Source organism: Medicago sativa, chromosome 4, assembly GCF_051527215.1.
Source record: "Medicago sativa cultivar Bolivia chromosome 4, Bolivia_mono, whole genome shotgun sequence".
Classification (NCBI taxonomy): Eukaryota; Viridiplantae; Streptophyta; class Magnoliopsida; order Fabales; family Fabaceae; genus Medicago; species Medicago sativa.
In genome coordinates this window covers 20,070,918-20,096,465 of record NC_140752.1, presented here as the reverse complement: position 1 = coordinate 20,096,465, position 25,548 = coordinate 20,070,918, and the positions used below count along the sequence as shown (strand labels likewise).

Genomic DNA, 25,548 nt, shown 5'->3' with positions numbered 1-25,548 from the left:
TGTATTACATAATTAGTATTAAGTTGACATCGTTAGAGTATGACATCATTAAAGTACAAATAAGAGACATGAACCATTTATGCAAACACGTTCTTGGATTTACATGGACAATTTACAAAACAAATTTTTACTACATTAGAATATATAACTATCTTTGATTTTTATAAACTCTAAATGGGAATGAAGATAGTGGAGGTCAGATGTTTGAGACATGCTAACTTCGAAGGCTTAAAAGAGGTTATACGTTCATTCAACATTATGTTACTTAAAATAAATGGTTTTAAACATATACATTCAATCATAGTCAGGTGTGATTTACCATATGACCAACTAACTTACATTAAAAAAGGATAACTAATGATAGAAAAGTATCTTGGCCATTTTCGGAATGAAATTCCATATGGATGCATGTTAAAATCATAAAATAAGTTGAACTTTTTAAAACTTGATCGTACTATTAATGTATCCAAACTGAGTTGAACTTGTTCAAATTTGAGTATTTTAGATCCTCTAAATTTATATGTAGGTGACCTGCTTAAACTATATATTATGTGATGTCCGATAATTGTTAACTTGTAGCTTTGCCTCTATCTCAGCCTGTTTGTTGTCTTATAACTTTGCTTCTATCTCTTAAAATCATAAAATAAGTTGAACTTATTTAAATTTGAGTATTAACGATGTATCCAAACTTTGTTTAATTTATTTAAATTTTGTTTACGCTATGTCAGCGCATAAATTTTTTTGTCTTTTATATTTTATCAGATGGAATAATTTGCAAATACACTATATGATACTGAATCAAAATAAAGGTGGACAAATAACTTAACGCAAAAAAGACATATTCATTAGATTTTCTGAGGATAAGGAAACATCTTACACGTTACTGAAAACATAAAACAAAAATACATCTCTAAATGGTAAGTTTGAGATTATAAACAGAAACAACTTAAAAACATATAAGAAAAATACATAGAACTAACCACAACTGAATCTCATGTAATACAATTAAAATTTGATTTTATCTACAACTTGAAAAACCTCAATTAGAAATTTCTAAAACATGGATTGACTCAAAGAAAATATGGTGTATCTAAAATACCTAAAAAAAAAAAACACACATTTCCATGACTATGCTGACCTGTGAGAGGGTGAAGATGATTTCTGCTGAGGGGGTTAAGCTTTAATAATAAGAGATAAACGTGAGCATATGAATGACATTCATTGCGTGACAAAAGGTTAGAAGGTCAAATGTTAGAATTTATTGTGAGGTAAAAGAATATTTAAAAGATTGATCTTAAAGAAGAAGGTCAAACAATTGCATTTAAATGAGGATAAATTTATTGGATTTGATGCGAATGAAATTCATTGCGTGACAAAGGGGTGAGAAGGTCAAATGTTAGAATTTATTGTGTGGTAAAGGAGCATTTAAAAGATTGATCTTAAAGAAGAATGTCAAACAATTGCATTTAAATGATAGAATTTTCAGATTTGATATGAATGGTAAAAGTGCATTTAATGAATGGCAAAGGAGTGAGAAGGTCAAATGTGAGAATTCGAAATGCTTTAAGGACATTTAAATGTGAAATTCAAACAATTGAATTTGAAATGAATGACATTTATTGCATGACAAAGGGGTGAGGAGGTCAAATCTGCGAATTTATTGCGTTGAAATGGGAGGAAAAAACTAGGTGAAAATTAGGGATTGCTTGATCAGACAAGCTTTAGAAACAAAGATAATTTGACTTGAACAATATTATTTTAATTTGCAATATCGTTTATTATTTTTAAAAAAATTATTTTATGCATTTCTTTTATTTGAACCGTGTTTATTTTATGCATTTCTTTTATTTGAACCGTGTTTATGCATTTCTTTTAGGTCAAACAATTGCATTTAAATGCAGAACATGAAGTGAAAAGTTCCAATTTATTTGTTATAGCTTGCTTCAAAACAAAATAATTCAATGGATTTGGATTAGAAGAGAATTTGAAGTAGTTTGCTTTGAAAATTTGAATTAAGGAGGAATGTTAGTTTGTAACTCAAACTTTAATCATGTTTTTGTTTAGTTAGTTAGGGTTAGTTACTTCTTTTTTTTGACAATAGGGTTAGTTACTTGTTTCTTATGTAACAAACTGTTTTTCCTATTTTCTAGCTAGTTTGTTACAGCTTCAAAGATGGAAAATCCCTGAAGAGATACATCAATATTTCCCAAATCTGAGGTTGCTTGCTTCGAAAATAATTCTTCCAAACCAACCAAAACCTGACTCTCTTGTTTGGAACTATAGTGATAAAGGAGATTTATCTATGAAGGATGCTTATACCTTCAAGAAACATCAATCTCCTAAAATCCCCTGGGCTAATTGCATATGGTCAAAGGACATCCCCCCTCCAAGTCTTTGATGGTTAGGAGATTAATGCTCAATAAACTTCCTACATACGGAAATTTCACTATTAGAGGGTGTAATCTTCCAACCAGATGCTCTCTTTGTCTTTCTCATGTGGAAACCTCTTTTCATTTGTTCTTTCAATGTACTTATGGTACTACTCTTTGGAACTGGTTAGCTTCAAGCTTCAACAGACCCTTGCAGTTTAATTACATTGAGGACATTTGGACTCTTTGTGATAGAAGAATGAGTCCCCAAAGCAAAGTTGTTACTACTGCAGCTCTTGTAAATTTGATTAATGTCATTTGGTAAGCCAGAAATCAAGCAAGGTTTAATGACAAGAAAGTCCACTGGAGAAGCTCTATCTCAAGCATCATTTCTAGCACATCACTGGCAGGTAACCTTAAATCTTCAACTGCCTCATCAAACATTTCTAAATTCACATTTATCAAAAATTTCAGTGTTAATCTTCACCCCCTTAAGGCACCTCAAATTATTGAAGTTATATGGAACCCTCCAATTGATCATTGGCTTAAATGCAATATTGATGGGGCCTCAAATTCCATTATGGCATCTAGTGGAGGAATTTTCAGACACAGGGAAGCAAATTATCTTCTTGGATATGCCGAAAATGTTGGTCAAGAGAATGCATATTTTGCAGAGTTATCAGCAGCTATGAGAGCAATTGAGCTTGCTAAACAACATAATTGGGAGAACCTATGGTTAGAGTCAGACTCTATTTTGGTGGTTAAAGCTTTCAAGAATCATACCTTGGTGCCTTGGAAATTAAGAAACCGTTGGTTGAATTGTCTAACTATCATACAGACCATGCATTTTTTTGTAACTCACGTCTATAGGGAAGGGAATCAATGTGCAGACATCCCATCTAACCTAGGACTTAACAATGATTTGCTGACTGTATGGCCTCAGATGCCTCCTTGTATAAGCTCAGCTTTTGCCCAAAACAAGTTAGGAATGTCTAAATTTAGGTTTGTAAATTGATAAGGAGGTTTTGGTCTGGTCCCCCTTCTTTTTTTGTTTCTCTCCCTATATATATATACTTTTTGGTAGTCTAGCTCTTTGCTAGCTACTCTTTTTGGTTAAAAAAAAAAAAAGTTACACCTTTGTTTGTTACTTGGTGTGCAAGTTTTAGAGGAACTCTTTTGTATATATATATAATGATTCCTCAATGAATAAAGCTAATGCAATTACACAATTCATTTTTCCCTTAATCTCATTCTCTCTTTCTCATAACAGTTTTCTTCCTTCTCACGTTACAAACCCTAAATCACATTGTTTCCCCTAACCAGTGGCGGAGGCAAGGTGTGCAAGGGGGAGCCTTGGCACCCCAATTTAAAAAAATAAATAATTTTTTTTTATATCCTGGAATTTACTATATTGTTTCCTTTGCCAACTTCAACCATTCTTGTTCATTAAACATTGTTAACTTGAAATTGAAACTGGTTGAAATTGATAAATTTGTTTGCAACATAATAGTTAAGATGAAGAGTCGAAAAATCGATTCGTTTTTCAAGAGGAAGGCCGAAATTTATTACAACTAAAATTTGTTGTATACAATATGATTTATATATTTTAGTTTATTTTGATGGCGGTCACCCCACACTGATCACAAAGTGAACGACAAAGGAATCACTGCTAGAACTACTAAACAAGTCATCCCTGAAGAATACTGGAGCTGGATGTGCACCTCAGCTAAATAAATCTTTATATGATGCATTTAGGCTAAACAAGAGTGGAATTAGTTGGGCAAAAGAGTTTGATATATTGTGAAATTTGTTGTCTTTTTGATTACTTCTTGGTTTTCCGACTATAATTCTTTATATAGTAAGAACACTTCAGAGGTTCCACTATTATTTTAAAGTGCAAGAATGCTCCATACATCATATCAATGCATATTCACAAGCTTTTCATCAACATGAGCCATTTAAGAATAGTTCGGATTATATAATCCAAAACATGGTTCAGATTATATGATATGAGCAAAGAGTGCTTTAAACATGTTTTCATATAACGCTAACAATAACAATGGTGAAACAAAATTTGGATTTGACAAAGAAGTATAACATAAACACTTTTGTGAGATGTGGCTGGGGATGGCCTTTAGAATTTGTTTGGAAGTTTGAAGGAAAGAAGATGGAGGGCTTCACAAGGGTGGAAAAGATAGAAATAAAATCGAAAAAAATTTCACATCTTTTGAAAGAGTATTTCTCCAAAAAAAAAAATTAACAAATTAATGCTTTTGATTAATATATGCTTAATTTTAACAAATTTTAATAATATTATAATAATATAAATTGAAATTCATATAAAACCATCAAAATCCTACAAAACCACAATCTATTACTCCAAAATTGCCATTTACTTCTACAAATTTTTGTTTTTTTTTCCTTCTTCAAAAACTTCATCTCTCCTCTAAACTTCCAAACGAAGCAAAAGAACAAAAGCAAAAGAACAAAAACTTGACAATTCGGCTGAAGAGAGAAGAGAGTTTGAGAGAGAGAATATTTGGAGAGTAAAAAGAAATTGAAAACGAGAGATTGAGAAAACTGTGGCTACCTTCTTGTAGGGAAAAAGAATATGCTTGGTTATTTTTTTAATGAAGAGTAGAAGAATATGCTTAATTTTTAATTTTTTATTGGAAAAATTTAAAAATATACCTATCGAAGTGTGGAAAAGTCTTGGCGATAGAGGAATTGGGTGGCTCACAAAACTTTTCAACGAGATTATGAGGACGAAGAAAATGTCGGACGAGTGGAGAAGAAGCACCTTAATTCCAATCTATAAGAACAAGGGGGATATACAAGATTGCGCGAATTATAGGGGAATTAAGCTAATGAGTCATACCATGAAGTTATGGGAAAGGGTAATTGAGCGAAGACTAAGAAAAGAGACTCACGTTACGGATAACCAATTTGGTTTTATGCTTGGGAGGTCGACTATGGAAGCGATCTACTTACTTCGACGCTTGATGGAGCGATATCGGACGGATAAAAAAGACTTGCACTTAGTTTTCATTGATTTGGAGAAGGCGTATGATAGAGTACCTAGAGAGATTTTGTGGAAAGCCCTGGAGAAGAAAGGGGGGAGGATTGCCTATATTAGAACTATCCAGGATATGTATGAGGGGGCTTCGACTAGTGTGAGGACGCAGGATGGGGATACCGGAGATTTTCCCATAACAATAGGACTGCACCAAGGGTCAACCCTAAGTCCTTATCATTTTACTTTAGTTTTGGATGTACTGACGGAACACATCCAAGAGTTAGCACCGAGATGTATGCTTTTTGCAGATGATGTAGTCTTGCTTGGTGAGTCGAGGGAGGAGTTAAACGGGAGGCTAGAGACTTGGAGGCAAGCCTTAGAAGCGTACGGTTTCCGCCTGAGTAGAAACAAGACGGAATATATGGAATGTAACTTCAGTAAAAGGAGAAGTGGGTCTACCTTAGAGGTGAAAGTTGGAGATCATATCATACCCCAAGTTACACGGTTTAGATATCTTGGGTCCATAGTACAAAATGACGGAGAAATAGAAGCTGATGTACATCATCGTATTCAAGCTGGGTGGTTGAAATGGAGAAGAGCCTCAGGTGTTTTGTGCGATAAGAAAGTACCACTTAAGCTGAAAGGAAAGTTCTATCGAACAGCAGTCAGACCGGCAATGTTGTATGGTACAGAGTGTTGGGCGGTTAAGAGCCAACACGAGAGTAAAGTAAGCGTAGCGGAGATGAGGATGTTGCGTTGGATGAGTGGTAAGACTAGACATGATAGGATTAGGAATGACATCATTAGAGAGAGAGTGGGGGTAGCACCTATAGTAGAAAAGTTGGTAGAAAATAGGCTTAGATGGTTTGGACATGTAGAGAGAAGACCCGTAGACGCCGTGGTAAGAAGAGTAGATCAAATGGAGGAGAGTCAGGTTAAAAGAGGTAGAGGAAGACCTAAGAAAACTATTAGAGAAACCATTAGAAAAGATTTAGAGGTCAATGAGTTGGATCCAAATATGGTCTTTGATAGAACATTATGGCGGCATTTGATCCATGTAGCCGACCCCACTTAGTGGGATAAGGCGTTGTTGTTGTTGTTGAAAAAATTAAAAATATGCTTAATTTGTTTGTAGGTTTTTAAAAGAGATGCAATAACTTGTGGTGAAAAAAAAAACAAGAAGAGATGTAAAATGAAGCAAATAAAATTTAGTAATACCATTGAGATGTTTGATTTAAATAAGTTTATGTCATACAATAGTCGTGCAATCAACAATCCACTCATCCTTTCAAAAATAAACTACTCATGTCATGCTTTCTTTTTAGAACAACTCATGTCATGCATTAGATATGCAATTCTACATACACACTATACTTTATTCTAATTTCATTTTTCTTGGGGGTTCTAGAACTAATCTCAACACTACACGATATTTAAAAATATTTTTTCCTACAATATTGATATTTATCTATTATTTCCTCACAAAAAAGAAAGTAAATATTTGTGTAAGAACATGTAGTGTAAACAAAGTTATGTAAGAGCACGAAGTGTTTTGCAATCTAAGCCATATTGAACAATTTTTCATTAGACTATATTTTCCTTACGATTGAACTTCGGATTACCGAGGGTTCTTTCCCTGCAAATTGAAGTGTTAACTCACATACACACACACACACAAAAATCCTATTTAAAGAAAAACCTCAACTCGATTTGATTGGATTTTAATTCTAATATGAATTTCAAATCGAGGGTTTAGAACGATAAAACAAAAAACTAGAGTCTAGTCACAATTTAAATTTGTGATTACATTTTCACCAAGAAAACAAACATATAATAGTTCTACAACATGATCTTATAGCTTTTCAGATCTAAACCGCACAACAATACACCTCATTCTACATTTTACATACTAAACTACAAGCAATGTCTACCATGTCCTACACAATTCACTCAATATTGATCCTAACAACTTTCTTTGTTCTTCCTCCACATTTGTTTCGACTTTCATAATTTGATGAAAATCCTCTTTCTCTTCTATCTTGCTCCAAAGATGAAAGTGACCAAACCTTGTTTTTGTTTAGCTCACCAACTCTAGAATCTGCAATATTTATGTTTATATTAAATTAAATTAAATTAAATCTTCTATCTTTCTCCGAAGAATGATGATTCTACATTAAACAAACATGGAAACAGATTTGAGTTTTTTTTTACCAATCTAAGTTGCACCCAAAAAATGAAGATAGTGTATAGAATTTTACTTTGCTAGTACACATGATACATGCTAAGAACAATCTAGCAGCACAGTAATTGTGTTACAAATTAAGTTAGGAAGCACCCATTTAAATGAAGTAAACAATTTCGGCCATTATTTTGCAATCGTACAATAAGAAACTCAAATTGAGGAAGGTCATACAAGCATCAGTATTCACACAAAGGGAACAAAAAAAAAGGCTAACCTTTCTTCCTTTGTATATCATAATCAGGTACTGGCCCTAGATTAGTGCCTTTCCAAGCTTCCTCAAAGTGTGTAAGCTCATCTGACGAATTAAAAAACATATATATCCATCATTATTTCTTTTTACCACTCGAGATGTTGTTAAACAAACAGTTAATGAACACAATAGCAACAAACCTTCATTAAGATTGTGCAGCGTTTGTGTTGTACCAACCTTGCCGTCTGAATCAAGCTTCCTCAAAACTGAATGACCCTGCATACATATAGAAACTTAACCTCAATACCTAAAACAAAAAAATGATAGGAATCGGTTCCTTATTATACAATAACAGAGAAAATCTGCTGATAACAATGTCTTATTTATAGGAAACATGCTTTATTTCTCATAACTAACTACCTAATTAACCCTTTTCTAATCAACTAACTAAGATTTACCGATCACAGATCCTTCATTTCCTTAAATATTAACAACCTGGTTGAATTAGCTTATTTGAACTTACCTACTTACATAACCACTAGTGAGACCGTTTTGGAGAGCATATGAAAATGACTGACAACATGTCCATAAGCTCTCTACGATAGCTTATGAAAACAGTATATAATTTACATGAAATCAATATTATCTTTTCTTATAAAAATAAACTTTATCTGATAAGCAGTTATTTTAGAATTGCTTAATTAAGTTGTATATCCAAATAGAAGCTAACACACTAGTCAATCAACAGGAGAACCTGAGCAACTGTTGAACATATATATTGTATTAATAGCCATACATAATTTGACATTTTTTCCTAATGTAGAAGGTTTTTCTTTAATCCTTATTTCATCTACACTTAACATTATGACTTTAACCACTGCAGAAATGCGTTCTTGGACCTATATCGTTACAAACCTTATCATGGATTCCTCTAGTGATTCTATGTGTTGCCTCGCCTGTTGTCGTGTCAGCTTCTTTGCTTTCCTCAATCGCCACCTGATTCAGTTATATCATATAGATGATATTAGAGTAAAATTTAAACTTTGAGACAATTAACACAAAGAGGAAGTCGCAGGTCGCAACACATACCCCGTCAGTCCCCATCCTTCTGGTTCTGGTAGAAGTATAGTAAGCACCATCTATACCACCATATGTTACTTTGCTAGTCTGAAAAGACAAATTCCGATTACGGTCCTTCGAGGGTTCTTCTGATTTGTGAAGATCAATCTTGTGAGTCATGCCACTGCCTTTCCTCTCTGCTAGTACTCACACGAATAAGTACATCCATATATGAACCAAACCAAATAAATAAGTTCAAAATACTATGCATTGACAACGTAAAACTTTGAATACAATCATCCAATCAGAACTTGTCAAGCAAATATTTGTTGAGATACAAACATTCCAAAATAGTATAATGATAAGATCCGATCGATTAACCGTGATAAAAAAACTTCTATTGATCAAAAACATTACCATTAACATCATCATCGTCTGGATGCTCAACAGATGGCTCCATTGATGACCTCAAAATTTTCTCATCAAGACTATCATTGTCCTCATCATCAGAGTCTAATTCTTTTATAACCACTCCTTTTTCCCTGCTTGTGTTCTCAGTCTTCTGCATTGATCTAGATGAAGTAGAACTTGGATTCCTCAAGCTGTCAAACGGGTGAGTGAAAAAAGGATCGTCAAATGGATCTCTTCCTCCAAAAAGACTAGGCATCGTCATACTTTTGTGGAAGCCAAATCCACCAAAATCTCCAAACCCTCTTGATTTGAAAACATTGTCTTCAACTTCTCTACCCTTCTGCATATTCTTTATCTAATCTTCATGAAACATAACAAAAATTCCAAATAAAACACAACAAACCATCATGTCAAAAAACTTAGAAAAAGATTCACCCTTTTGATATTCAGCCTATGAGCCTATGAAGTATTTAAACACTAAAACTATTGAGTATTAAGCAAACTTAGTCACAAGATTTTAAACAAAATTCCACATTATATTTTTATTAAAAATTTAAGGTTTTGATGTTATTGAGTATTAAGTAAACTTAATCACAAGACTCTATAGTAAGTCTATGACCACATCATCCAAAGTTTTATTTTATGAAGGTCTGCAACTACGATCTGAGCTACGACCGAATTTGAAGTGCAACTGATGTCGCATTTAAGCACATTTTTTTGACAATTTTAAGGATTGTGATCCTGCTGGGCCATGAGGGGGAGCCTCACTAGATTGGATCATCACTTCGGATTAAGAGCAACCACATATGCAAGTTAGAGACCAGATCTTCACCAAAACCTTAAGGCATTAGGTTTATGGGTGAGTCCACTCACTTATATATATTGCTCAACCACACATGTTATACTTCTACCTCAGACTTGCTACACAGTCGTTACGACAAGAGTAATAATTTATACAACTTTTATGATAGTATTAGAGAGTTGTTCAAAAGCTGTCATAAAATGGTTGTACAAATACCACTTCTCTTATAACAACCCTATGAAACATAGACACCCCGACATGACACGGGCCCTTAATATTTGAAAAAAAAAATATAACAATTAAATGTAACGTGTGTGGAGTGTCGACCACTCCACACTCGATACGCTTTCAATATGAAATGTTGGAGCTACCTAACTATGGACACAACCATTATTGCAATCTTTATTTAACGAATCACAACCACAACCATCGTATATTGCAATCTCTATCTAAAATCTTGCAAACATAAAGCTTTTAAGGTGAAGATTTTTATATCTAGTATTAAGGATCACAACCTGTATTCAAAATTCATCTTCAATAAATTGATATTTACGTATAGGCAGAAAAAAACCAATTGCAAAATTTCAAGTCCAAGTGAAAGAAAATAAGAATTTGATATCAAATATCTTGGATAAAGGAAATAATTAAAATCATGTATGAAGATGATGAAATGGATGAAATTACCTGAGATAGATGATGATGAAGAGAAGAAGAATGTAGAAGAAGAACAATGCACCCGTTAATTAAGGATTTTGTTAAAAAAAACAAAAAAACAGAGGAACGTATTTATGTTTGACACAGGACACAGAGAGAACGACACGTGGGTTTTATTTGTCTTTGTTTTACGGGATGCTACTCGAACCTTCACTTCACCCTCTCGCGCTCTCTCTTTCTTATGCTGTTGGCATATTTTTGACCATTTTATTGTTGAATAGAAAAAAAACTTTATTGACCAATTAAAGATTTCCAATTGCCCTAAAAAAACAAAGAGTTTCAATTGTCTCGTGAGAATAACTTTCTTGCTAGGGATATTGCATAAAATATAGAGGATGAGATCAAGGACGGATCCAAACATTTGATGCATGTGGAGATAAAATCTAGCTAAGTTGCTAACACTTACACTTACTACTGACAAAAACAAAGCCAACTTCAAAAACATTATCAATCATAGCAATTGTGTTGCACTTATTTGTTTCCACAAGATTTGCATAAGGTTGTTGACTTGTTGGTCTTATTCCCTGAATGTGTAATGAGTAACCATAATAGTCCCTCAATGTATCAAAATTTTAAAATAGTCCTTAATTGTGCAATTTGCTAGTCAAAATAGTCCCTAACATTAAAATAATTTGTTAATATTGTCATATTAGTCTTATAATATACTTATTGTCACTTCAGAACTATTTTGACTAACAGTGCAAAATAAGAGACTATTTTAAAATTTTAATACATTAATAAATTATTGTAACTACTCGTTACACATTCAAAGACTAAGATACTTATTACCCTATTTATAATAAAAAAAAAATAGGAAAGTTGGATGTGGGGCTTTAGCCCCACATAGCCCTCAATTGGATCTGTGTCCCTGGATGAGATGTGAAGTTCAGACTCCTCACTTATACATCTATAAGTACATAAATAGAATCAAGAAGTTCACAATTTCCACACTAATTAGGCAACAAACAATGCTACCTATGCTAATCAAGGAGAATCCGGTGAGAAAGCAACACATGACTTCTCAAGTATTCACAAGTGAGGAGTCATGTGTTGAATATGAGACAGGTTGAATAACTTTGCTAGATTTTAGGTATGAAAATCTCCCACTTTTTGTTTTAATTGTTACTTAATTAGCCACAGGGAAGATGTGTGTGTGATCAGCATGGGTTCAATAATCAAAATGAGCAACGGGGTCAAACAAATTCTTGAGGACCCTAGCTCAGGTCAAAAATCTATAGTGAAAGGATAACATAAAAAAGAGACTATAGTTTCAGCAGTAACCCTATAAAATCTTTGAGGAGTGGGAAAATGTGTCTAATTCCCAAGGAAATGTTGAAATGATGGCGAACGTTTCTCTGAAGTCTAAACAAGGAGTAATACAGTAAAAACCAGGGCAAGAAATAGGACTCAAATAAGGGCATAATGGAAATGGGAAACACTATTAATAATCAACATAAACATGAAGTTGCACCGTACGTTTCTCTCCACTAAAACGCGACAACTTCTGGCTTTTTCGCCCCTTTAACATCTCCCAATTTCTTGTTATGTTTATCAATTGATGATGGATGATGATATCCTTGAACTGTTCTTAATCGAAAACTTCAATTTTTTTAAAAAATCTAAATTAGCCCACCCAAATTAACACCAGTGGAATCGAACCTAATACCTTGAGGAGAAGCACACACCCACGTCCCACGTTAATACCACCAGTCCAACCCAAATGGGTTCAATTTTATATTCCAATTCATTGATTATTTAATTTATTTAATCTTTCAATTGCAAGTCCTTTATAATGAATCTGTTATCAATCTTTTCATTTGCAAGGCTCACAGGCGATAAAAACAAAAGTTTGTGATAAGTTAATGCTTACGACCATGTTTATGATTTGAATAGTGATTTCAATCGATTCAAGGATTACAATCGACGAACGCTTGACTGGAACAATACAATTTGTTAAAGATGAGAAAGGGTCACACATAGAGATGTGTTATTAACCTTAAAATTAATTTGCCAGGGTGTTATGAAAGGGTGTTGCTCCTGGCAAATTTGCCAGGGATTTCTGCCCCTGGGAAATATCCCTGTGAAAACAGCTGATTTCTTGTAGTGTGAGATTTGATGTGAGTCAAGAGACTTACACCATGATGTCAACGGATCCTAATTCATATATATATATATATATATATATATGAAAATGTTAACCTGTGTCGTTGGGGCATACTCCCTCTGTGTCAAAATATAAGCAAAATTCACTTTTTAAGTTCAGACCACATACATCATTAAATGAATGAACCTAAAAAGTGAATTTTGCTTATATTTTGAAACGGATGGAGTAAGTTAAAAATGTCCATTTTAGTAAGATTCACCTTTATTTTTAGGGTCTTGCTAATCAGTGCCCTCATGGCAACGGTTAAGGAACCCAAAAGCAGTATATTTACATTGAATTTAACAATGTTTTGACTTTTAAAAAATTTAAATTCTTCACTTTTTACCAATTTTCAATACAATATTTCTATTTTTATCATCTTAACCAATTCTCCAAGGTTACTATTTAGCATTTCTCATGTTTTTATTATTTGGACAAAAAGACCCACTCATAATAGTGACCCCACTCATATATGTAGTGTGGTTCGTGGGTGCTTAGTCTCGTGGCACTATACCATTGCTCTTTTAGCAAATTCGTACAATAGGTTGTTGGCTTTCAATTAATATGATAATGGTTTTGTTGAAGAAACAAATACCCAGGTGCAATATAGTCAATAATTGGATGCTAGTAATAATGATCGAACAGATTGAGCAGGTGCCTTGCTAGTAGATTTGAAAACATCTCATGAAAATGTTTAATGAGTTCTCCAAATGTCGGTGAAGAATTTTTTTTTTTTTAATAAAATGTCGGTGAAGAATTAAATGAAAAAATATTTATATAATCACACTCCAAATTAAAATTATCTAGACAGATATTCATATGATACATATTATTTGATTATTTTTAAAAATAAATATTATGTAATTTTTTTCCTTTTTGAATTTCAAATTTTTAAGCTACAAAAACCTAAAATATCAATTTAAATCATGTTTTGTCTAATAGTTCTAATTTTTGTTTGAAGAACTTCATATAATATTATAAACATAACTGCAAAATAAAAATTCAAAATTTTGAACGATACGCATGAGTTGATTTAAAAGTATAGACCAAACGTTGTGATTGAAAAAATTTGAGGACTAAAAGTTGAAGAAATTTTGTAGGAGATATCTAAAACGAAAAGTCATAATATTTATAGGGACAAAAATTATTTTAACCCTTTTTAAAAAGATTGTCCGTCCCAAATTATAAGTCGTTTTAGCAATTTCACATATTAAGAAATTTAATTATTTTTTTATAGGAAGTATATATTATAAATTGTTTTACAAAATTGTCTTTAATAAATGCTATAAAAAAATAAATTAAAGAATTGACAGTACAGAAAGTAATAAATAATCGAGGGTATAATAGAAAAAATATCATTAATGATTCATTGGTATTGTAAAGCGACTTATAATTTGAGACAATCTTTTTTTCAAAATCGACTTATAGAGACAGTATTTTGTATATTGGTGCTTCTTTAGTAGTTTTAATATTGATAATACTTAAAAAAAAAAAAAAAAATGAAACCTACTCCATTCATTGGTATATAAATATGTGTTACAATTTTAACTCCATTCATTCATTTTACACCATTTATACAAATAACATCATATCATTAATCCTTCCAACAACAGAAGCATGGCAACCCTAGATCCAAAACTACACTTTGTGTTGTTTCCAATGATGGCACAAGGCCACATGATCCCCATGATGGACACTGCAAAACTATTGGCACATCATGAAAATGTTGTAGTTACAATAGTAACAACCCCAAAAAATGCATCTAGGTTCACATCATTTGTAGCACGTCATGTTGAATCTGGTCTTCACATTCAATTCATCAAACTCAACTTTCCATGTAAAGAGTTTGGATTACCAGAAGGGTGTGAGAATCTTGACATGCTGCCTGGACTTGCCCTAGCCTCAAACTTCTTCAATGTATCAAACCTTCTCCAACAAGAAGTTGAAAAGATATTTGAAGAGTTAACACCACCAGCAACTTGTATTATCTCTGATACGATTTTGCCATATACAATCCACATAGCTAGAAAGTTCAATATTCCAAGAATTTCTTTTGCTGCAGTAAGTTGCTTCTGGCTCTACAATATACATAATTTAAATGCCATTAATATTATGGAAATCATGGCTAATAAAGAATCTGAATACTTTGATTTGCCTGATATCCCTGACAAAATTGAAATGACCCTAGCACAAACAGGACTAGGGTCAACAAAGGTTATGGAAGCCTTGAAACAATTTAATGAGGATATACTTGAAGCTGAAATGGGTAGTTATGGGATAATCACAAATTCTTTTGAGGAGTTAGAGCCAACATATGTAAGGGACTTGAAAAAGATTAGAAATGACAAAGTTTGGTGTATAGGACCTGTATCACTTAGTAACATTGATGAATTGGATAAGGTTCAAAGAGGTAATAGTAACAAAGTTTTAGTTGATGAATGGAAGCACTTGAAGTGGCTAAATTCTCATAAGGATGAGAGTGTTATATATGCAAGCCTTGGAAGTTTATGTAATCTAACACCACCACAGTTGATAGAGCTAGGGTTAGCATTAGAAGCAACAAAAAGACCTTTTATTTGGGTTATTAGAGAGGGAAATCAGTTAGAAGAGTTGAAAAAATGGATTGAGGAGAGTGGATTTGAGGGAAGAATCAATGGTAGAGGCCTAGTAATTAAGGGTTGGGCCCCTCAGTTATTGATTTTGTCACATCCTGCAATTGGAGGATTTTTGACCCATTGTGGTTGGAATTCTACTATGGAAGCAATATGTGCTGGTGTACCAATGGTTACATGGCCACTTTTTGCTGATCAATTTTTTAATGAATGTTTAGTTGTGCAAATATTGAAAGTTGGTGTAAAAATTGGGGTGAAGAGTCCTATTCAATGGGGTGAGGAAGAAAAAAGTGGTGTGTTGGTGAAGAAAGAAGATGTTGAAAGAGGAATAGAAGTGTTAATGGATGAGACAGATGAATGTAAAGAAAGAAGAAAAAGGATTAGAGAGCTTGCTGAGATGGCTAAAAAGGCTGTAGAAAAAGGTGGATCTTCTCACTCTAATGTTGCTTTGTTCATCCAAGATATCATGAAGATAAAAAATAAAGTTACAAAAACCATATGAAGAAACATGTATTATATGTTTAATAGTTGTACTATTATTATTTTGTCAAAAAAAAAATTGTACTATTATTTTTAAATGCAGGTATCTCTTCCTTTATTAAAAGGATATTTTTCTCTATATATCAATTTTCTAACTTAATAAAAAGGTTTTATTATGCACCGACTTAAGTTTTTTTTTTTGAAACATGACTTATTCTAACATGCACAAGTGAACCAAGTGTTATATGATGCACAACTATTTCTTACCATTAGATTACATTGTCCATACCAAATCTTTCTCCATCTCTCTCATGTTGGAATTAGATCTAAATAAAGATCAATGTCACAAAACATGCTCAATACAAAACAAAATATAAATCATTAATAGAGCAAATAAAACATTGAGCATGGATATGATCGGATCTACAACATGTTTGTTATATCAAAGATATCAATTAAAAGTATTAGGAATATTTAATCCATGATGAAAAGGTTATCTGACAGCAATCTAAAACACACCAGAAATGTTATCGACGACTGATTTGGTTCTTCCTCAACCAATACATTTATTCCTCAACTTCTCTTGAGACTAGGATAAGAGTGAATATGATATGTACGGTGTATTGAGGACCATAACCTTATAGAGGGTGCTGACCATTAGGATTTTCTATTATTCCGTTAATGGGTCATCCTCACATCCACTCAAGCACATATCAATTGATCAAATAATTAATTATCCAAATAGAAATCTAATTAGTATTTTTACTTTATTTGATCATTAATCAGTTAAAACTCGTAATTGATAAATAACTAATATAATTATTATAAAGAAAAATATATTTGCTCACATACTAAAATTGAAATATAATTAAATAATAAAATATTTCAACATCTCATAATTCCTCCAAGCAAAGGAGATGAGAATTGTTATAGATCCGTTACGAAGCCACCAACCCACTACACTCATGACAATAGAGTAATGATTTTAAGGGTTGATCGAAAATAGTGAAGTCGTCACTAAAGTTTATTAAAATAGGACAAATATTAGAAAATCCCTTTGAAACAAAAAGTGGTCTTTGAAACTATGTTTTAAGTTCAGAGTCGATTACGTGTAAGAAAGATGTTAACACCTTACAACACCCATTTAAGAAAACGATTAGCTCTAATTAATTGTGAAATATTTGGCTAACTTTTGAATATTTATTTTCTCCTTTATTATTAAGCGCAAATAAAAATACAATTTTAATTGAAAATGTAGAGTTTTTAAATAAAGTGGAAGAAAATGTTTTATTATTACTGTGCTTGATAAGAGTGATCTCTTGCTCTTACGTATCTCCTTATCTAATGGACAATTCAAAGCTACATAATTCTTGTGTAGAAAATATTTGTGTTTTGGTTGATTTTAAAAGAAATGTTATTTGTTGTGATGATTTTGATAAAAGATTAGTTTGATAAAAAGAGGATAGCATGATTTTGCTGAAGAAAAAATATTAAATGTGAAAAAGCTAATTGTGACGAGTTTAATTGATTATTGATATAAATTTGATTATTGGAAAAGTTTAAGATTATCAATTTTACACGGTTCAGGTGCCCCAAACAAAGATTAACAAGATGTCTCATCTCTATCGATCTTAATTTATTAAAAACTTGTCTTTTTAGAGTTTAAGATCATCAAGTTGTCATAATTCAAGTGTTTCAAACCAGGATCAGCAAGATGTCACATTTAAACTAATCATATTTTATCATAAAAGTTATTATTTTAACATTCAAGATCACCAAGTTGTCACAAATCAGTGTCCTAAACACGTGAGATTAACAAGATGTGTCACACCTCAGTTGTCCTTGAATTTATTAACAAGTGTATTATTTTAGAATTTTGAGATCAAGTTGTCACAACTCATACAACAAAGGTATGAGTGCTTGCCTCATAATAAACTCAACTAAGAATTTTGAAAATATAAATTACTGTAATTTTTCCAAATATTTGTAATAATCTCAAATCTTGTATTGTCTCTACTATCACGGTGAAAGGAGTCCACCATCTTCTTCGAGTCGAGCACAAAATCGACGTTATCTAGTTGAAGGTCGTGTACCCACATTAAGAGCGGTATAACCCCAAAGCTTCTCAATATCAATTGAACATAATGAAGTAGTCTAAAGGGTCATTGCAAGGACAAAGCTTGGTATCGTCTCGAATGCACATACCAATTTCAACCTTGTTGCAAGAGGAGGGCAAAATGCATCAATATCCCACTTAAATCTTCCTAGTGCTAGTTTTGTCCATCTATGCACCTCAACCTTACTCAATTTTAGTTGTACACCAGCATCAAACGACGTGAAGGTGGGTGGAAAACACAAGAAAAAGAATTTGAATTGTAATTCAATATTTTAAAACTTTTTTCGTTGATTAACCATTTCTATTAAAACATTTAACTTCAGTTTAAAATAGAAAAACAATGTGAAGTTAAACCATATATAAAAGACTATACACAACTGAGAGAGAGAGAGAGAGACAGAGAGGGGTAATACAATGTTGATGGTCCATCAAAAGAATTAGAAGAACACACCCATCTACAAGTAAGAATTTATTGTCCATCATAGATCATTTATTCGTTTGGTCCATATCATAATTTGCCTACGAAATATTTAATTTAATTTAATTTCTATAATAATTATTATTATATTAAATGTATTGAGTTGGATTGGATCTTAATCCATTTAAAATTATATTTGATTAATTTTATATATGTGTGTGTGAGCGCGTGCCTTTTATGTAAACTATTCATAATTTAATCCTTCATTATTTAATTAAATATTTGATTTTTTTCAAATATCTCTATCTATATTTTTATAGTAGTAGAAAAAAAGTTAGTAAGTATTAGTGTGATACTTTTTCTTTTAATTTTATCCTAATTTTAATTTTTGTAGACAAAATGACAAACATAATTGAAAGTCATATACACAGTTGGAAAATTTTCAATTTAAACTCAGATAAAGATGGTCAACCTAATAATATCGATATTTCTAATACGGCGAGACATCAAAGTCACAAACAATTGTATTTCTTTAAATGTTTTTTTTTTGTGTGATTCTTAATTTAACCATCAAGTATTTTCTTCAATCATTTTGAGTTTTAATAATTTCAGGAATACTCCCTTACTGGTGTCTTCCATTCCCTTTTGTGGCGTTTTTCGATTTCTCCCTTGTGGCGTTTTCCAGTTCTATCTCATTTGTCCGTGTTTTTGTGGATGGGCTTCTTGGTTGCCTTTCTTCCACGGGATCTTGTGATGTTCCGGCCTCCTCTGCATCCACCGCCTCCATGTCTTGTTGTTATGGCTACTACCACAATCATTGAGGCATTGTATGAGTGCCCTCCCCGAAACCACCATGGAAACACTTTGTTTGGACTACTTCGTCATCACTGGGTTTGAGATCTAATGTCCTTGTGGATGCTTTTTTTAGTTTCTTTGTTATGTTTATTTGCTTGTGTTTTGTTTTTCGTCTTTTGCTTACATTTTACACCACGAATGTTTGATGTATTGCTTGAGAAAGACTCGTTTCATAGGTACTATATCTTAAGCAAAGGGCTTATGGCGGCTATCACCAGGTTCAATATCCTCTCAACCTCGCAAAAGTCTTGTCAATATGTGGTAGACTTTATCATCTCAGAGACCACTTACAGTCAATTTGAGTGAACACCTACAAATATCTTTTCCCGAATTCGGATGAAATTAAAGACTATGGATCTCGAATTATTATTGATCTTTGGTCATATGTGGAAGATTTTAGTCTGGTGGTTACTTGTTACGACCTATATTTTGGTTTGTTAACACTCTTCTTTTGAAAGTTCTATATGTATCTCTAGCGAGTATTTAGTTAATTTTATCATTAGTACCTATATCAAAATATATGGATGGGAAATATCCCAATCAATAATCATTTTGACTGTATCGTTGTTATTCTAGCATTTGAATGAACGAAGTTTTATTTTGCTGTAAAAAAATTAATTATTTTCTTCGATCATTTTTTTTCCAAAATTTGTGATAAGAAAAAAAAAAGTATATTTAGTTGAAAACCATAAATAAATTATGGATTTTCAATAACAAAAAAAAAAATATCTATTTTCTTCCTACCAACCAAACCAACATACGAACCAGTAGATTTAGGGCGTCTTCTCTTCCTCTATCCTTTCAAAACAAAGAAAGAAAGAAAGAAAGAAAATTATCTTTGTTTACACTGACCGTGTATATGTAAAACCTAGCTTCTTATAAACCTCTCTCCTATGCATTGTTGATAAGAATGGATGGAAACGAACAAAATTTAGCGTCACAGGTAATGCATCTCCAATTCGATTCACCATAAATACGCTAATTTATGCGGGTTCTGCAAAAAATATGCACTTTTTGTTATTTAATTAATTATTTTTTTAATTGATTTGTAAGGTTGTTGAAGAAGAGGGGAATATCAATTCCTGTACAAAAGATGGGTCAGTTGATTTTTATGGAAAACCTGCTTTGAAAAATAGTTCAGGTAGATGGAGAAGTGCCACATTGTTGTTAGGTATCTATCCACATACCCTTCTTTATATTTATGATTTATCGATGTTTTTTCAATTACGGGTCTGTTTGGATTGACTTATTCGAGCACTTATGAGATTGCGGGGTTGTTGGGCAAACTTACTTATTATATATCTTCCGTTTTGGTAGATAGATGAAACGACAATAGTTACTTCAAAGTTAAAACTCACACACACAAGTGGACGAGCCGGAGGTTTGAACTCCTGTCACAATGTTTGACCTAACAATTTCGACATTTTTGCCAATTGAGCTAGGACATGCAGACGTTTTCAGCCTATTTATATAAAGACTTTGTTTTGCAAGGCACAATTTATAGCTTATGAATAATAGCTTGTGCAAATAAATAAGCTTTTATGTTAATTCATAAGTTTTCGCTGACGAAAATTATAGTTGTTTGTTCATAAGCTACCTTGGCAAACTTATGAATAATGCATAAAAGCTTATTTATTTGCATAAGCTAAAAAATAAGTCAATCCAAATTGGCCATAATTCAAGTAGCTTATATAGCTTAAAGCTTGTAACTTTCTTTTTTCATTCAATTTTATCCTTGTAATCTTAATTGAAAACATCAAACATAATTCCTTATTTATACGCTAGTTCAACTGCTAGCTTTATCAAATATTACAAATTCAATCAGCTAGCTTATCCGCTATAAGTTAGCTTATAAGTTATCCGTTGTTTTTTACCAAACAGAGCCAAACTTTCTAGAATAGCTAATGAAAACAGTTTATAGCTTATATGAAAATATTGACTTTATGTTATCTTTTGTTATAGAAATAACTTGTACATAAGCACTTATATAAAACTGTTCATCCAAACAATACCTATATCTATGACTATATCGATATTTTTGTATTTACTGACTATATATAGAATTGTAAATTGTGACAGTGAATCAAGGACTGGTTGCAGTGGCTTTCGCAGGAGTGGAGGCAAATTTGGTTATTTTCTGCAAATTAGTATTGAAACAAACTAATGTTGAGGCAGCAAACACTTTTAGCATATGGATGGGAACTACCTATTTCTTCTCTTTAATTGGAGCTTTTCTCAGTGACTCATATCTAGGAAGATACCTCACTTGCATTATATTCCAACTTGTGTTCATCATAGTAAGTAATCAACATGGTCATGAGAACTCAATATTCACACACATCTATATTAACAAATGCAATTATATTATCAACATGTTTCTGCTTTTTTCTCTTTCGTTAACAGAAGTTTAGGAGGTGTTACCCCATTCCTGCGCATCACAAGTTTAGATAAGAGTTCAAAATAGTTATTTTAGATTACTCTTTAGGACAAATTTTATGCCAGTGGCTCAATGCTTTAGGTGTTGTTTACCTGTTATCTAATTAAAATACGATAAGTGGCTCTTAGTAATAAGTAATAATAACTTTGATTAGAAATGTCAGTGGATTATGTTAGTTTCCAAGTTTTGAACTCTCCACCTCCTCATTAGTACTCCACTACTCCTTTGGTGTCCCTTACTCAACTCTCTGGAATATGTGAAAATCTACTTGTTATACTCTGATTGTACAACAGTAAAAATAATGCATTAAGCATTGAATACAAATTGTCCTATCCTTTGTTATAAAATTCATTGCAAACCTAATAGGATCAATAACTTAATTAGGCAGACTTTGTTAATGAATAATACCTTTTGGTGTTGTTGTGTTTGGTATTTAGGGAGAACACTGGGAGCAACAATGGGTTAATCATTAGGACTCCTAAGAGACCTGTACAATTTTCACCAAAATTTCAAGGTATTGAGTATACGGGGTGTGACTGTGAGACTAACCACTCACACTTGAATGTCAACCTTCTCCCTCCCAATCCTGAGTCTCCTACATCACTTTATCCTCTTTTGCTACCCATCAAACCGAATCAAGACTATCATACCACTTGTTGCAGAGTTTTAGCGAGCACCAGAATCATAACACACTAACGATTAGGACAATTAGGAGACCTTGATACCACATCTCTATCAAAACTCATATTGAGTATATGGGTCACCTCTCTTATAATTTTGTCATTTAGTCCATTCCTAGTTGTTGTAGGACTAACCACTCACACTTTAATTTCATGATGTTGCTAGATTGATCTAAAATGATATCTATCCTAAAGTTCTATTTTCCTTTGCTTTCATTTTATGTAGGGGTTGATGGCGTTATCTTTGTCAACTCACTTCTTTTTACTCAAACCACATCGTTGTGAACAAATAGGAGAGTTATGTGAATCAGATACACAAAATCAGTTTCCACTTTTTTACCTATCAATATATCTAATAGCTCTAGGAAGTGGAGTTTCTGACCCTGCATTACCAACACTTGGTGCTGATCAATTTGATGAGGAAGAACCTAAAGAACAAAGATCCAAGGCCTCAATTTATGGCTACTTTTATGTGGCATTGAACTTGGGATCATTGGTTGCTGAGACTATATTGGCTTACATAGAGACTACAGGACATTGGGTGCTTGGATTCTGGATATGTACAAGTTGTGCTGCTGTTTCATTTCTTGTTTTGTTGAGTGGAACTCTTAGATACAGACACTATAAGACTTTTGGAAACCCTTTCTCTAAGTTTTCACAACTGATTGTACCCTTTTTGAAGAAAATGAAATTTCAAATACAATCAATTGGGGAAGATCTCTACCACGACGGTATTCAAGGGGATGATACTCGTGTTAGAAGAATACACCATGCAAATGGCCTCAGGTACGTCTCTTAAGAACAAGTAGAAGTGATTTTTATTTTTCTCGCATTTTTTTATAATCAAAATATTAAATTAAAACAAGTACAAGGGGCCAATGTAGATTGGTCTAGTTTCTAGGGATTCAACTCAGATCTCGCAAGGATCTGGGTTCAAACCCATATGCCAATGTGAGAACTTCATTGGCGAGTAATATGATCTCTTTGTCAATGCTATTTGAGCATTGAGGCTTTCCCTAGTCCTGATGTGCCCCCAGGACCCCATCCCGCCTAAACTTTTTCTCTACAAAAAAAAAAAAAGAAAGAAAAAGAAAATGAGTACAAGAGATACTCAAATTCAAATACAAGAAAACAAAAGTTCAAGAAAACTACAAGGACAAGTCCTCATACAAGCTATTACCCGTAATAGTAAACCAATTTCAAAAAAGCTTTGATGTGAGCTAACACTACTAGCATATTGAAAAGTTCAAGAAGTATAGCATTGCTTAGTTCAAAAATTGCTTTATATTCCTAAGGCCTTGATTTTGGTGGAGATTTGACGTCCAGGTCTTTTGGTGATTTTGATCATTTAGCTCATTGTTGCTTTTGTGATCTCCCGAACTCCTAAACAAGTGGGTATCATAGCCTTGTTTCGACTTGGTGTGAGAGCGTTAGTGGAATCCTAGTGTTTTGATCAAGTATAGTGATATGATATTCACACTTGAGGGCGAGTTTTGTTGGTATTCAAGTGTGAATGTAATCCTACATTGACTATGAATGAGTTCACTGTTAACAAAGGTGAGGTAACCCATATTCCCAAAGCTCTAAGATTTTGGATGAAAATGTGATATCCCGCCGAGTTCACTGTTATATAACAGTTTTGTTATTTGTAATTGTGAAAACCCTATATTTATAGAGTTGATTTGATATGACAAGAAAGAGTGAAAGATAGAAGCCATTCCATTCTTGTTAGCCATACAATCTGTTGCAAGTTGTCAAGTATTCTATGACTACTATTTTTTAGTTAAAGGATACAAACACGAGGAAAGCACCTTATAAAAAAAATTCTTTAAATAATCTCCAAATTTTCTTTATTCATTTTGTTTCGGTGACATACAGGTTTTTTGATAGAGCTGGTATTGTTTCTGATGAGGCAACTGAGATGTTACTAGGTAAAGGCCAAAAATCATACAAATGGAATTTTAACAGTCTAACACAAAGCGAAGCGGTGACATATATTTTGAGAGTGTTACCAATATGGTTTTGCACAATCTTCTCCTCTAGTGTTTTCATACAATTGCTTTCTCTATTTGTTGAGCAAGGTTCTACAATGGACAGAACATTTTTCAAGTTTCAGATCCCTCCTTCAAGCATGACAGCATTTGATATCATAAGCACATCAACATTTATCATATTACTCGACGTTCTTATTATCCCATTATATATTAAAGTGATGAAAAGATCTCCAAAACTTCCTACCGAGCTACAAAGTATTGGCATCGGACTCAGCATTACAATCATAACATTGATTGTTGCTGGTTTTGTAGAGCAGAGAAGATTAAGTTTTGCCAGCAATGATGGTAAAGAGATGAGTTCTTTGAGTATTTTTTGGTTGATACCACAATATATGCTTTTAGGAATAGCAGAAGCTTTTGTGTATGTAGCACAGATGAACTTTTTCACGTCACAAACTCCAGATGGTTTGGAAAGCTTGGGAATGGGGTTGTCTATGTTTTCATCCGCACTTGGTTGCTATGTTGGTAACATTTTTCTGACTGTGGTAAATAAAATTACATCAAGTGGTCAAGGACAACATGGTTGGGTTTCACCTAATCTAAATGACGGTCATTTAGATAGGTTTTTCTTCTTGACAGCATTTCTAATTGCTATTGACTTGATTGTGTATATTGTATGTGCCAAAAGATACAAGGGCATATAAAATGAGAAAAGAGAAGAAGCAACCAATTAGGAAGTTGTAGTTTGATTTGATAGAATGACAAGTGGAGTTGGATGCGTTTTAACAAATTTTTACAGAGCATCAAGAAGGATGTCCTGACTTTGGTGCCATAGTTTCTGATTGTAGACATTTCTTCTCTTTTGTTTTAACAACTCTAGTGTCAATTTATAAGAAGACATGTCAATGGGTAGCTCATCCCTTACCAAGGGTGGCCACATATTTAATTAGTTTTCAGCTTTTTATTGATACTTCTTATATTGATCATATTAACTGTTCCTGTTTCTCTCA

The 25,548-nt window shown here is 32.8% G+C and overlaps 2 protein-coding genes and 1 pseudogene across 4 annotated transcripts; 2 read left to right on the top strand and 1 right to left on the bottom strand.

The window, feature by feature from the left end:
• Positions 1 to 7,166: 7,166 nt before the first annotated feature.
• LOC146927077 (myeloid leukemia factor) lies at positions 7,167 to 10,846 on the bottom strand. Of its 2 annotated transcripts, none has more exons than XM_085700467.1 (7): positions 10,774 to 10,846; positions 9,294 to 9,647; positions 8,907 to 9,073; positions 8,733 to 8,813; positions 8,018 to 8,093; positions 7,842 to 7,922; positions 7,167 to 7,483 (listed from the first exon to the last, which is right to left on the bottom strand). In XM_085700467.1, exons 2-7 carry the CDS (start codon positions 9,631 to 9,633, stop codon positions 7,332 to 7,334), a joined length of 897 nt encoding a protein of 298 aa, XP_085556593.1. In that variant the 5' UTR covers positions 9,634 to 9,647; positions 10,774 to 10,846; the 3' UTR covers positions 7,167 to 7,331. The 2 variants fall into 2 exon arrangements, with proteins under 2 accessions (XP_085556593.1, XP_085556594.1); XM_085700468.1 differs by having other exon boundaries at positions 9,294 to 9,642.
• A 3,590-nt stretch (positions 10,847 to 14,436) lies between these two features.
• LOC146927076 (UDP-glycosyltransferase 73C25 pseudogene) lies at positions 14,437 to 16,222 on the top strand (annotated as a pseudogene). The gene has a single exon (XR_015005588.1). The product of XR_015005588.1 is annotated as a UDP-glycosyltransferase 73C25 pseudogene (transcript).
• Positions 16,223 to 20,230: 4,008 nt separating this feature from the next.
• LOC146927075 (protein NRT1/ PTR FAMILY 7.3-like) lies at positions 20,231 to 25,548 on the top strand. Its single transcript, XM_085700465.1, has 5 exons — positions 20,231 to 20,370; positions 20,481 to 20,598; positions 21,507 to 21,724; positions 22,771 to 23,330; positions 24,423 to 25,548. Exons 1-5 carry the CDS (start codon positions 20,338 to 20,340, stop codon positions 25,240 to 25,242), a joined length of 1,749 nt encoding a protein of 582 aa, XP_085556591.1. The 5' UTR covers positions 20,231 to 20,337; the 3' UTR covers positions 25,243 to 25,548.